Genomic DNA, 13,853 nt, shown 5'->3' on the forward strand with positions numbered 1-13,853 from the left:
ATTGTTTAGTCTTGAATATTGTTGGATATCGCTAAGTGCCTGTAAGTTAAAAGGCATACTTTCCTCTATAAACCATCATTGTGCATGGTTCCAGAATCCTAGACCATAATGCATATTCTTTTGTGTAACTTCGAGGAGGGCATGTCACATGCTTACATGAAATCCTAAAAAAGTTCACCTAAACTGAGAAAGAGTGTTTGCTTGAATTCCAAGCAACCCTGGAGCCTTGAAAATCTATAAATATAGAGGTTCTTGCAACATGATTTCTTAATCCTTAGCACGCTTGTGTCATAGTTGCAAATCAAGATTCGTACTCCATAACATTGGGTTAATCGTAGAACAATCTTATAGGTTACGAAATTGAAGACTTCACATAGGGATTCGTGATGCCCAGTAAGACTATCTTTTACCTGATAGTTCGCGTATTCCGATCTTATTCTTATTTATCTTGGATCAGGAATGAGTCAACAGTTATAATGCATTGTCATATCTGGGGGGAAAATTTGATCTAAGTATTAGCGGATGACAAAGAATCTTGAAAATATTTTGATCCCTTTTGTTTTTTGAAGTAAAGATGAATAACTAACTAATAAGGAAATCTAATCTTACAAAACAACTTTATTGTGGGTGCCCTTACCGTGTTGTAACCGGATGATTGGTGTTACCTAGTACAGAAAAAATAGTCGTAAAAGAAGTTGAATACATTATCTTACTGTAATAAAGAAAACGCCTTTTGGTGAAGCTTTCTGTTTGGTCGGTCACAAAAAGACAAAATAGCTTGGTGTCACCTTGATATTACTAATATGACCTTAAATATCAACCACTACTATATATATGCATTTAAGGGTAAAAATGTACATTAAACCAATGTTTATATATTCATAGGAATGCCATTGTGTTAAAAATAGATCAAAATTTTTAAAAACTTAATATCTTTCAAATTACACACCTAAGTTTTGCAAAATTAGTATATTTCGGAAGCTCTTTGAATTATCTACGTAATGAGTACAAATAAAAATATTAAATTTTTATTTTTAAATTTTGTTTTACATTATTATCAAATTTGGTGTTGTTAAAAGAATTAAATTCAAGCATGTGCATCACGCATGTTATCTCACTAATCTAAAAAGAAACATGCCTCGACAAACCTATAGTTTATATTATAAAGCACGGCCGGGATCACTGATCCATGACGACAAAAATCCGCAATTTATGAAAAGTTATAGGATGGTTAGAATCAATCGATCTATGTCAAGATACAGGACGACCATGATTGATCGGATTTCGGCGGCAACTATATCTTTGTCTATATTGACACAAATCCATTGTATAAATTATAAATAAATCATAGTTGACCGATCCATGACGAGACAAATGCACTGTCTCTGAGAAAAGAAAGGACGACCATGATCGATTGATATATGGTCAAGATTGACTGCTCTATGTTAAGACAAAGGACAAACTTGATTGACATGATTGGAGTACTGATTATCCACGATGAGACCAAAATTAACCATAACTTTACCTTAACCATATATTTGTTAGCTTAGTCTAACCATAACCTAACCACGTTGGACTTGCAAAAGAGGGAAAAAAAGTAAATTAAAACTTAAATATTGTTCGGCCAAAACTGATGCCATATTGGGCGTGATAAACGAATGCCTTACTCTCTTTTTTTAGGTTGGTGTATGTAAGTTGTCGAAAGGCAGCCTACTTCTCTTTTTAATTGTTTCTCCATCACTTAGTAAAATACTATCATGTGGTGCTTTTCTTGGCTTTGGCTACGTTATATCCAAGCGTCGGTATATCAAAATCTAAACTTAGATAGTGTTAGAGAATAGCTCGGTTGAACTCACCAAGCGTTGGTATGTCAAGTTTGGTTGTCATATTTTAGTATCAAAACTCATCTAGAGTCGCTTAATTAAATACTAGAGTCAACTTCGTTTAGGTTAGACTAGGAAATATAGGAATGTTGACACATACAAGTATTACTCTGAAGACCTAAAGAATGTGAAGAAGTAACGAACTACAACGACAACATCATCCTTCCACTTGAGGTTAATACTGACTTGAACTTGTTTCATTCCTAACGTATCTTTCAAGTCGTGCATATTGAAAACATAATTGCGAAGTTGTATAAACTATATATATTGTATATTATACTCTAATGATGTGACATGATCATAATAGTATGATCATAGTATTAAGGAATTAGACTACGAAGTATAACGCTTATATTTTGAACTTCGTAGATATGACATCGACATAATTTTGTATATAGTGTTATGATTATGTGAATGGGTTATGGTGAAGATTTCATCATAGGAAACAATGTTTTACATTTGTTTAAAGGAAGTACATTCGTAAACTTGTTTTGTGAATCGAAAGGAAAATCAATAGGATTACTGGTCTTGCTATTCATTGCATATCTTTGGATGACCAATATGTGTGAATTGGTAGAACCGATCTTAACTCAGGCTATGTATCTTGGTATAACCGATCATAATGCCTAAACTTATGATTTGGTATGACCGGTCCTGGTAATTGGTGTTACCGATCCTAAATAATCACCATGAGATGGTATGATCGATCCTTTTAATTGGTGTGATCGATCCTAGTAATTGGTGTGACCGATCATAAGTGTTGGGTGATCGATCCTTATAATTAGTGTAACCGATCCTAGTGACTGGTGTGACCGATCACAAGAAGATACCATATTTAGATATAACCGATCCTAGTAATTGGTATTACCCATCCGAACCCATGTATGTGACTTGGAAGGACCGTTCACAACTAACCACTGTGATTTGGTACAACCAATCACATAGTAGTCTTGGAATACTGGCAAACCAATTCTAAACTTGTTTGGAAGTGTGGTATAATCGATTCCAATAAGCAAATCCATGTAAATATGAAATAAGGATTTGCAGTGAAAAGATGTCAACATACTTTGAACACGAGCAGTAACTCTTATCATTTATTGTTCAAAGATATTCCTTGGTACTCAAGGTGATCCTGTGCCAAAATAAATTAAGAATCTTTTAATTAAGGTTTTTGATTTTATATGCTTTAACTACCAGTAATTAATGCATAGCTCTAGAGAATAAAAATTAGTAATGTGCATTTACTAATTGGATATTTTCTATTGAGAGATTTCGGAAATATGGGACCAACATTTATTGGAATCATGAAAACCGAATTTTTCCATTCATTATTTATCTTGAGAATATTTTCGATTTTGGAAATTCCTTGGTGTCCAAACATCCGTGGTCTATAAATACCTAAGTTTGCATTTCTAGCAAACTATCCTAAGAGCCAGGAAAACTTTATTCATTGTTGTTTCTGGTGGAGCCGTTTATTCGGAGAGGAAAGTATCCTAATTAGGTGAAATCTCTTATGACCGCTCGTTTAAAGACTTATGTGGGATCAAGAAGCTCTACGAGTACCGTTGGTGGGAAACTAGATAATTGCAGTGTTATTAGTTTTCGATTTGATTTGATTGACTAACAATTGTTGAAAATTTGATTGCACCTAGTTTGTTTATTCTTGAGAATCTTCTCTTCTGATATAAGATTCACTCAGACTAGATCAAAGTATCGACGGGATCTTTAGAAATGTTGTTAGATCTAACAACATCTTGTGATAATCCAGTGTTAACAAACTCCATTCTATGCGTGATTGATCACAGGAGATTCAAGTGGTGTTGTGCAGGTTTTGAAGATAAAAGAAGATTTGAAGACGAAGAAGAATCCTTATTAGTTTTTGTATCTTGGAGATTTAGTGCACAAACCTTGATCGACTGGGATCCAACTAGAATTAGTTTATCATTGATAGATCTGATTGATTAGTTGTGTGAGATCGACATTCTCTATATTTCTTTTTGAGATCTATATTGATTGAGTGTGAATCTATACTTGAGTATTTGGGTAGTCAAAGTTACATTGATCTAACCAGACAATGAATTTTATTATATTAAACGGAAGAGCCTTTGTCAACGACTCATCTATATCTTTAGCAAGATTGATTAGAGTGGTTACCAAACAGATTCTTCCTTTGTTGTTAGGAATACGATCCAAAGGACTTGCTATTCACGTGCGTGACTCTAAAAGTCGAAGGCGCAGGGATATTGAGGGAACTAAGTAGCTAGGGGTAGTCTGCATGCTCTCAACTATACGAAGTTGGTATTAGATTTTGTATAGCGGCTTAATTCTGAGCGTATTCAAAACTGGACTAGGTCCCGGAATTTTTCTGCATTTGCGGTTTCCTTGTTAACAAAACCTTGTTGTGTCATTTACTATTCTATTTGATCCGCAATTACAATTGTTTTTAATGTAATTAAAGTAAATTACACTTGTACGTTAACTCTGTAATACTTGATAGTGATCCTATAGAGTTTGATTATTACCAAACCTATTATCAAGTAACATACTTTGTTGTTGTATTGTCTCGATATTGTATCCATAGTCAATCACACAAGTTATCTTGTTGTCGTATTGTCTCGATCTCGTATCCATAAAAGATCACACGAAGTGTGAACCAAATTGTCATATTGTCTCGACTTTGTCCATAGACGATCACATTCACTAGAGGACTTATAGGTTGAAACAAAAAAATTGTGGTGTATTTGGGTACCCTTGTTTTTTCAGATAGTGAGTGATAGAGAAGTGCACCCCTCATTATCCAAGAGATACCTATTACAAACTAAGTTTCTGTAACAAACCATAAGGATACCGAGTTTCCGCCAATATATTTATGATTTTTTTTCCTTCATTTTTCTTCCCACAACTTATCTCTTTTTCCCATCTATACATAGAAAATACGATATGTCAGATCTATAAAATAATTGTGACGGAAACTTAAGCCAAGCAAAATTTAGTTGCCACAACTGATGGTCTTTCACTGGGTGTTGGCTTGGATAAAATATAGCCAAAGCCAAGAAGAATGGCATACTATACTGCTCGAATGCTTGTCCTAACAATGCCTTACAACATACTAAACGCAAGTTCACCAAGTCTGATTTAGATTTAACTCCACATTAGGCTCAACCCGCTGCTAAGCTCAAGTACCTATGAGCATTAATTGGTCTTATACGCGCAAAAAAAAAAGAAGATGTCTCTGTAATATGACAATATTATGGACGACGTAGTTATGCCTTAACCAAAGAGAGGGGAAAATTGAAACTTCTTCGTTAAACCCAACCATGCCTGGATCATCAGCATCAACTAATCCTAAAGATCTAAAACACAAAACTTCAGAATCATATTATAATTCGGAACAAATTGAATTAACTAGTTTGATGTTAATGGTCGGGGTAAATTTATGGTTAATTTAAGAAACACGGAGGTTGATCCTCTCAGATTTGTCTAATGACGCTTTCTTTCGTTCTTTAACCAAAAAATCAACTGCTGTATTTTTGCGGTTCTCTGTGAGAACTTGAAACCCGAAAAAGACATTCCATCTTAGTTGAAATTTTAAGCCTTTATCTTTCCGAATAAACCGACTTGTTATTGCACGCAGCTCTGTTCAATACTCTATTCAGTTCCCAAATCTGGAGATTACTTTACTGAAAAACTAGCCTTTGTCTTCCTAGCTCAATGTAAAATGTGTTTTTTTATGTTTTTTTTTACCTTTTGAAAATAGGACACATATTAGAAGAGGCTAACTCGTATTAGTACTTTCAATATGATTTTCTCTAGACAAAGTCGCTCATTTGGTACTACTACCAGGTCACCGGACGATTAGTAAATGTTTTTAACGAGTTGTGATTCTTATTATATTTATCTACTATTATGATTGTTCTAGTAAAAATAAGAAAATTACAAATCCAATGTGTGGCATTACAAACAAACCTTCATTTTTCTCCCAAAGCATCGGGTTCCATGTTCCATGATCTCTGGATGAAGCTAAAACCCAAAAAAGTTTCTTTATGCAACTTGTAAGATGCACTGCGTTTTCATTTAATTTAATTTGATTTCCTTGTATATATCTCAATATTTAATGACAATCTTTTTGTTAAAGAAATTCTGCACATTTATCTCTTTCGTCCATTTAAATGCAAGCCACCGAGCTACAACTTGTACTTCTTCTGGATTTGTTGCGATGATAGGTCCTACGGAGGTATAACTGCAATCACATGTAGAGTCCCTTGTCAAGAAACCAACATCACAGTTGGCAATAATTCATGAAGCATCAAAATTTATAGTTATACAGTTTATATGTGCGTTTTTTCCCCTATCATTTTTCCTTCCTTTTAGTATTTGATTATTGCCTGCCTAAGAATGGTGTTATCGTTTATGGTTTCCTATTCCAGAAGTTAAAGAAACATGTACTGTTAAGGGTATTCGCGAGTTATTCCCTTTTTTGGCAGATAAAATTTTGTTACAGCCTCTTTCAAAATTTTCCAGCACTTTGTTGCTACTATTTCTACAAATTTTCCTTCCTTGTCATTGACTAACCACAAAGAGATATTGTGTAGCAAATCATTTGCAATGTTCATACATAACATATGTGTAGGTGGTAGACACCAAACTGACCTAACAAGCTGACAATCAAAGAACAAATGAGCTACGATTTTTTTTCTTTCTTCCATATTACAGAATATGCATTTGCTTTCAGTGTTAGGCATACACTTGGATAAGATGCTTATTACAGGTAACATATTAGTGATACATTTCCAAAAGAAGATTTTTATCCTTTGAAATATGTTTATATTCCAGAATTTCTTCCAGAATAGGGGTGTACAGAATGCCCAGAAGCTTGCGGCCTGCCATGTACCGCCCGGGTCCGAAGGAGTCCATGGGCGCCCGACAGCCTGTCATGGGCTAGCGGCCTGCCCGATAATTATAAGTGGACGCACCTGGATTTTTGTTCAAATATTGGAGTTCGACCTGTTAGCCTGTCCGGTAGCCTGTTTAATTACTCGACCTTCCTTGCTGCCGATAGCCTGAAATAAAATTTTCTACTAGGGTGATGGATTTCTCAAGAACTTAAATTTCATATTTGGACGATTTATTAGGGTTAGAGAAAATTCTGAATTACATTTCACAGTAATGAATATGAATTGCTTGAACTATCATTTGAACGAGTTACAGATATATCATCATTCATCAAGCCAAAAAAATAAACCTATATACTTTAAATTTTTAATCATCTCTTGGGCCCGAGGCTTGCTCGGCCCGACCTGACCTGACCTGTATTGTTTCATGAGTATGGACAGGCCATGCAATTTAAAAATTTGCTATTGCCCGGTCCGGCCTGGCCTGTTAAATTTAATGGGTATTAAGGACTACAAGGCCGTCCGACCCGGCCTGTGCTATAATCGGGCTTGAACTAGCCTGCCCGGCCGGATGTACACCCCTATTCCAGAAAGTGTTTATCTGAATGTTTGGATTGTTATATATGGTGTTCGTTTCTTATACATGGATTTAAGAAAGAAAGTTCCCTCATCTGTCAGTGCCCATCTAAGAGGCCCATTGTTTTTCAAACATACTAGTAACCAATTGTGAGTCTCACTTTTTAGTTTTCTTGAATTGAGTAATTCAACGATATTTATTATATTTGTGTTTCTGACTAAGCCAAATATTAATGGATTGTCCATTACCTGATTCTCACACATTGTTCATATGAATTAAGACCATGCACTCGTAAATACATTTCCAAATCCAAGAAGTTGTAGTGGTGATTTTCGAATAGCAAACATAATTGTTTTTGAAATACTTTGATTTTAAAACATAAGGCCACAGAGAGTCAGTTCTCCTCTATCAATCTGCATGTTAATTTGACTATCATGGACATGTTGTATTTTCCTGCTTTTCTAAACCCAATCCACCCATTTACATAGGTTTACACAAAGCCATCCAAGATCTTTGATAAAATCCCTTAGAAATAGAACTGTTTCCCCACCTAGAGTCACACTGAGCATCATTTATTTTCCTAATAATTGTTTTAGTAGGATGAGACATACTATCCAAAAAGTTGGCATACTTGACAAAACAGACTTGTTAAGCACCATTTATTGGAGTGTGGTAGAAGTTTTGATTTCCAACCTTGTACTTTTTACTCCATATTCTCCATTATTGTTTTGAAAGTTTTGATTCTTGATCTATCTATAAAAAGAGGTGCTCCTAGGTAGAATCTTTCATATTTATTTTCTTAAATTTTTAGTTTTAGTCATCATTCTTTGATTCTCTTTTGTACTTTTTTACTAATAAATTTCCAATAACTGTCCAGAGGCTATACTGAATTCTTTAATAATATCTAAAAGAATTTTACAGCTATTAAGATCAGCTTTTATAAATAATCTGACAATCGTCTGTAAATAAAAGCTAGGATATGGATAAGATTTTAACATCACAGAAATGTTTCTGTTATTCCTTTGCCAAGATTAGTCTAGAGAAAACTTTCATGAAAATGAGGAACAGGTAGGGACAAAGGATCCCCTCCCTTATGCCTTTGGAGGGTTTAACGAATCCCCTAGAGTTTTATTAACTAGAACTGCAATGAAGGTGGTTGAGATGCCCAATCTACCATGTCGAAAGCTTTCGGCTTTATATCAATTTTCATCCTAAGATTACCTCTCTTGCTTTTATTCCTTTTTAACAAATGCAAGACCTCATGCGCAATAATAATGTTATCTGATATCAACCTATTAGATAAGAATGTTGGTTGGTATGGAGAAATTAGTTTGTCCCAGGCCCCCGGTGTTTTTTCATTCTATTTGATGAGAACTTTAATAGAATTTTATAGGCAGTGGTACAAATCTCAATTGACATGTAGTCCCCTGGAGGTTCAGGATCAGGGTCGGAGGCAGCCTATTGTAAGGGTGTGCACTTGTATCCCTGCCCAGCTGGTCCCAAAGTCTATTTTAGACCCTATACAAAAAAAAAAAAAAAAAAAAAAAATTCATACAAGCATGTTTTTGCTTTTTTGCACCCCTTTCCCATGATTCTTGGCTCCGCCCCTATTCAGGATGTCTTGATTTGGGATCAAAGGTTTTGGTAAGGTCTTAATTAAAAAAATCTGTGATAAAAAAATGTTGGATCTCTATTGCTATCAGTTTTTGTGGTCTGCAGTCTGCACTTTGGAACATGTGAAGCCAAGCGTCGACAAGCTCAACATGGGTCGTTCCAATATTTTGCTGGGAACACGATGGGTCGAGTAACACGGATTAGTGTAGATTGCCTGCTTCTTGAACCCGAAAAGAAAGGATAACATTTTCACAAAACTCGCCTATCTGAAATCAAATCACAAAACATGGAAGGAATGTGGGAACAAAAATGAGGGTTTAGTCTCATTTAATAATGGCATTTGCTGATGAAGGAAGAAGAGAAGGAATCCCAATTTCATTGATTAAACAACTTCAGATCTCTCTTAGAGAAGAAGCTGGTGTTCCTTCTTCTTACGATCCTCAAGATCCGTCACTTTATTTCGATCATCTCCATTTTTCATCATCTTCTTCTTCTCTTAGTGATATACTTGAAAAATTCGATCCATCAGTACCTTCTTATCTTCGGTGCAAGCAATGCCGAGCACCACTTCTTCGAGGTCTACAATCGATTGTTTGTACTTTCTGTGGTGTTCAAGTGAAGAAAGATATCCCTCCTGATCCAATTCCTTTCAAATCTACTCACTCTTATAAATGGTTACTCGAATCTCTCGACTTAAATGGTTCGGTAAGTGTTATTCAAACTCTAATTTAGTTATACATTTTCTTAATAATTTGTCTTTCTTATGTTTATTTGAATAATTGCTTTGTGATCTTAGAGTGAATTAGGTTAGAATTTGCAAAGATTAGGATGAGGATTTAACTGCAAACATTAGTTCTGTAAGGTACCAAACTTGCTATTACAAATAGAAGCCTTGTGAAAATTTGGATATTTTTTAGGGCTTACACATTGGCATTCAATTTGAAAAGTATTAAAAACAATAAATTGATGACATAAAAGAAACGAGTAGAATGAAATGGAAACCATCGCCACTGATTGTACTGTGGGTACAGGATGACATATGGGTACTTTGGAAGCATGCCAATTCTATATTGTTTGGGTTTGTAGTTTGATGTTTTATATTAAAGTGGATTATTTCACAACCAAATGTGAACATCATCAACAAATTTAAGAAACTTGAAAACCAACTTTTGCTAACATCTAAAGTACTTGAGGTGAAAATGATGGAAATCATCGGAGCTTTGCTGATTTTTTTTTGAAGCTGTACAGTTTTCTGGAATTTAAATTGTATAATTAAGCTATTGAAAGAGTTATTCTGCAATATATGAAGATAGATCACTAAACGAAACATGAATCCAAGGCTAGGAGTTCAGTAAACTTACCTCTGGAATCCAATTGTATTCTTCCAGCTCATTTGCGAAAGAGAGATCAATGGATACAGGACAATCAGCTCAAAGAATAATTATGATTCGTAGTATTAAGCAGCAAGAAAAATTAACTTTATGTTAATGGGAGGCGCAGCTGACTTTAGGTGTTGGAGAGGTAATCATGAGGCACAGCTAGATTCGATGAAAAGTTGAAAACAAATGTGCCAGTAAATTATTATTCCAAAATGTGCCCGTAGATATACATGGGCCCTTTAAATAAGAAAATTCTTCAAGGGGGCGTGATCAATTTGCCAGAGCTGAGGTTAGCCTATATATAGTTGGCTACATAGCTTACAGTTAGGGTTAACTGGGTCGAGGCGTAATCAGAGCCATACAATTGTGACAAAGTATCTCAACCTTTTTTGTGATTAACGGGTTTTATGGTTAGTCAGGATTTACAGCGTGATTATGAGTGGTTAGGTTAAGGTTAGATATATCTTAGTGGTTAGGTTAAGGTAAGATATATCTTGGCAGTAGCATATTAGGGTTAGTCCGGGCTAGGCTAAAGATTGATATTTGGGACAAGGCATAATCTCTGCCGTCCAAAATTCCAGACGGTCTTGGCCGCTCTTTGACCCACATACATATACACCACCTTTCTTTCGACTATTAATTCTACACAATTTGGTTTATGATTTATATGTCTAATCAAGCATAATGGAAACGAAAATAAAATAAAAAAGGAAAACAGAGTCAGTTTTTGTTGATTGTATATAGAGTTGAATTTAAACTAGGCCTTGTAGATATGATCTTCCCAAAACAAGCTCATATTCAACTAAATTGTTGTATATAGTACCATAAATTAAGCAACTAGAGTAATATATAAATTTGAACGTGAACTCGGAAATGTGAACATAATCTTACGAAAACCCATTGACTAGTCAGACGGAGCACCACAGTATCACCAGCTAAACGTCTGAAGAATGTGTCAGTTTGTTCATAACTATGTGGATTTGATGAACTTTTTGTATAACCACCTTTTGCACCATATCAGGCTCACATGGGATGATCCAGTTGAAGGTCTTTTGGTAGTGTGATCTCCTTGCTATCTTTATTACTCCTAAGAAAAAGAAGTCTATTCTTGACCTACATTCTTAAATTTTAGATTGAAGCTTTGTGTGTGCAAAAAGTTTTGGAATGATGTGGTTTCTGTTTCTGATGATTTGTTGGCCAAGTTTTCTATGGCTGGATGAATGTATAGTCATTTTGGTGGTGATAATAAACACGTATAGTTAGGATGAAGGCTTTCTTACAAGTTAAGGCTCTTAATTTTTCTGAGTGATTGAGTTCAGATATACCTATTGTTAATTGGAAAACATATTGCAGGAGGCTGTTGGATTAGAAGATAGTGGTTCAAGTAAAGGAAAGGATGCACCTAAGGATGATTTGATCTTATCTGATCTATTTGATTTAGAACTAAAGTGGCCTACTGATCAGGGGAAACCCGAAACTGTAACCAACAATAAGGCATCATTTCAGAGTAATAGTTCTCTGAACTTGGCAGGAGTGGACTTGGACAACTATTTCACTGGAGCAACGAAGGAGGCTGCTACTGCTCAAGAAAGTCCTAATTTGTTTGAGAATACCCGGGCTTATACAGTTGGGGCAAGTCCAAATGAGGGGGCTGGTGGTGAAAACTTTTCTGGTTGGGATGCTGGCTTCCAGTCTGCAAATTCTGGAACTTTTCATGGGGACTCTAAATATCATGACTCCTTTGTGCCTAACCCAGATGTAAAGTCTCAGAACCTCACTGTAGACAGTGATGTGACAATGAAATCTGATTTATTTCCTCCTGCACCAGTTGGAGAGCTGAAGGGTGACTCAAATGATCCTTCCAGCACAAGCAGTAGCTGGATGGAAGACGATCTATGGCCAAGTAAAAACAGTAAAACACCCAACAGTGAGAATGCCAACTCAAAAGATGATCCTTTTAATCCCTGGCAAGATTTTGCAAGCTCTGGAAATGCACAAACAAGTGAAAAACCTGCATCTTCGGACAAACAAGCTTCAGATGTCAATATGGAAAGCCTAGGTACCCATGTGCAGCAAATGGACCTCTTCTCAGCAGTGTCCAGGAGTGACAACGTTTCTACAAATGAAAATGTGCATGAAAATTCCACCTCTAACAGGTACTTACCCAATGACGCTTACTACACTTTTTATAATTTAGTTCTGGTCTTTGATGCTATAAACTTGATATCTATACAAATTTCACATGAGTGCTGGCTGGTTTACATTACTTTTTTAGTTTGCGTTTATCTAGCTTACATATTTATCTGAAAAATAACTTTTGCTGACAATACTTTCGCCTTGTTGTTTTATTCTGAGTAGAACAAATGCAAGTCCATTTCTGCTTTCCAAACTAAGAAACTATGCATCTCTTTAAGTTTCTTTGAAGCAGTATATGCTTTTGAATGAGTTTGGAGTGTATGGGAAGCTTTAAGTTCACCCTTCGGTGACTATTGTCTGACCATCCTGAGTGTTTTCTTCAAAATAGACTGACATGTTATTTTATGGGGGGGCTTTTGTGAATGGTATTTGTATCACCCTTTCTATGTGTGAGATGCTTGTTTTATGTAGGATTGCTTAAATTGTCTTACATTTTAGATAAATCTTGTGCTTCATGCTTTTTTCTGGTATTTTTTTTCTTAATGTCACCCTCCTGTTATGTGCACATGAAGGCTTGAGGTTGCGGGTGTTCAAACTAGTGAAGATGGGACTGGATTTTCAGCAAATACTGCAAACTCCAATGTAGTTGAGTCATTGATGTCACAGATGCACGATCTTTCCTTTATGCTCGACACCAAGCTTTGTATCCCTAAAACAGAGCAGCAATGATAGTTCAGTTTGGATAGAGATAGGTACCTGATGTTCCATTCAGATAGAAGTAGGTATCTGATGTTAAGCGATGGGAAAAACAGAAAATCAATATATATCAGAGCTTCTTTGTAGCAATGGAGAAACAAGAAATGTAAAAGAAAAGAAGTGGAAGTTGTGGGACTTGCTTCCATCTGCAATCTGGTGGACCACTTGGATGGAGAGAAATATAAGAACTTTTCAGGGCAAATATAGAACTACTCTCGGGCTTATTGATGTTGTAAAATGTTTGTTTTATAATAATCAAAACTAGTCATAAAAACCCAAGGTGACCAAACTTATGGTACAAAACCCCACTCAAATGTTGGGATCCATTAAAACTCCATTGTAAACAAAATTGATATAAAAACCTCTAAGTTTTAAAAATTGATACAAAAACCCCAAATTTAAATGTTGGCTTCATCAAGTTTTTTACTTTGGTTTCATCATAAAATTTGATGAAGCCAACATTTAAATTTGGGGTTTTTGTGTTAATTTTGTTTTGATGGGGTTTTTGTGTTACTTTTGTTTTGATGGGTTTTTTGTGGAAGAATGGTGACACCTTTGGGGTTATAACTCGCGTACCGTTTTATAATTGATCTTTTAGTTTAAAAGTTTTCGAGAA

At 35.4% G+C, this 13,853-nt stretch overlaps 1 protein-coding gene across 1 annotated transcript; it reads left to right on the plus strand.

The window, feature by feature from the left end:
- The first annotated feature begins 9,043 nt into the window (after positions 1-9,043).
- Positions 9,044-13,335, plus strand: LOC113311044. Its single transcript, XM_026559893.1, has 3 exons — positions 9,044-9,671; positions 11,699-12,501; positions 13,054-13,335. The coding sequence occupies exons 1-3, from the start codon at positions 9,300-9,302 to the stop codon at positions 13,208-13,210; spliced, it is 1,332 nt and encodes a 443-aa protein (XP_026415678.1). The 5' UTR covers positions 9,044-9,299; the 3' UTR covers positions 13,211-13,335.
- Positions 13,336-13,853: the final 518 nt, after the last annotated feature.

This window comes from Papaver somniferum, chromosome 9, assembly GCF_003573695.1.
Source record: "Papaver somniferum cultivar HN1 chromosome 9, ASM357369v1, whole genome shotgun sequence".
In the NCBI taxonomy this organism is placed as follows: Eukaryota; Viridiplantae; Streptophyta; class Magnoliopsida; order Ranunculales; family Papaveraceae; genus Papaver; species Papaver somniferum.

Bases quoted from the DNA above. Each gene is read 5' to 3' on its own strand.
- LOC113311044 (XM_026559893.1), top strand. From the start codon at position 9,300: ATGGCATTTGCTGATGAAGGAAGAAGAGAAGGAATCCCAATTTCATTG. The intron at 9,672-11,698 runs GTAAGTGTTATT...AACATATTGCAG, and splicing joins CTCTCGACTTAAATGGTTCG to GAGGCTGTTGGATTAGAAGA. The intron at 12,502-13,053 runs GTACTTACCCAA...GTGCACATGAAG, and splicing joins GAAAATTCCACCTCTAACAG to GCTTGAGGTTGCGGGTGTTC.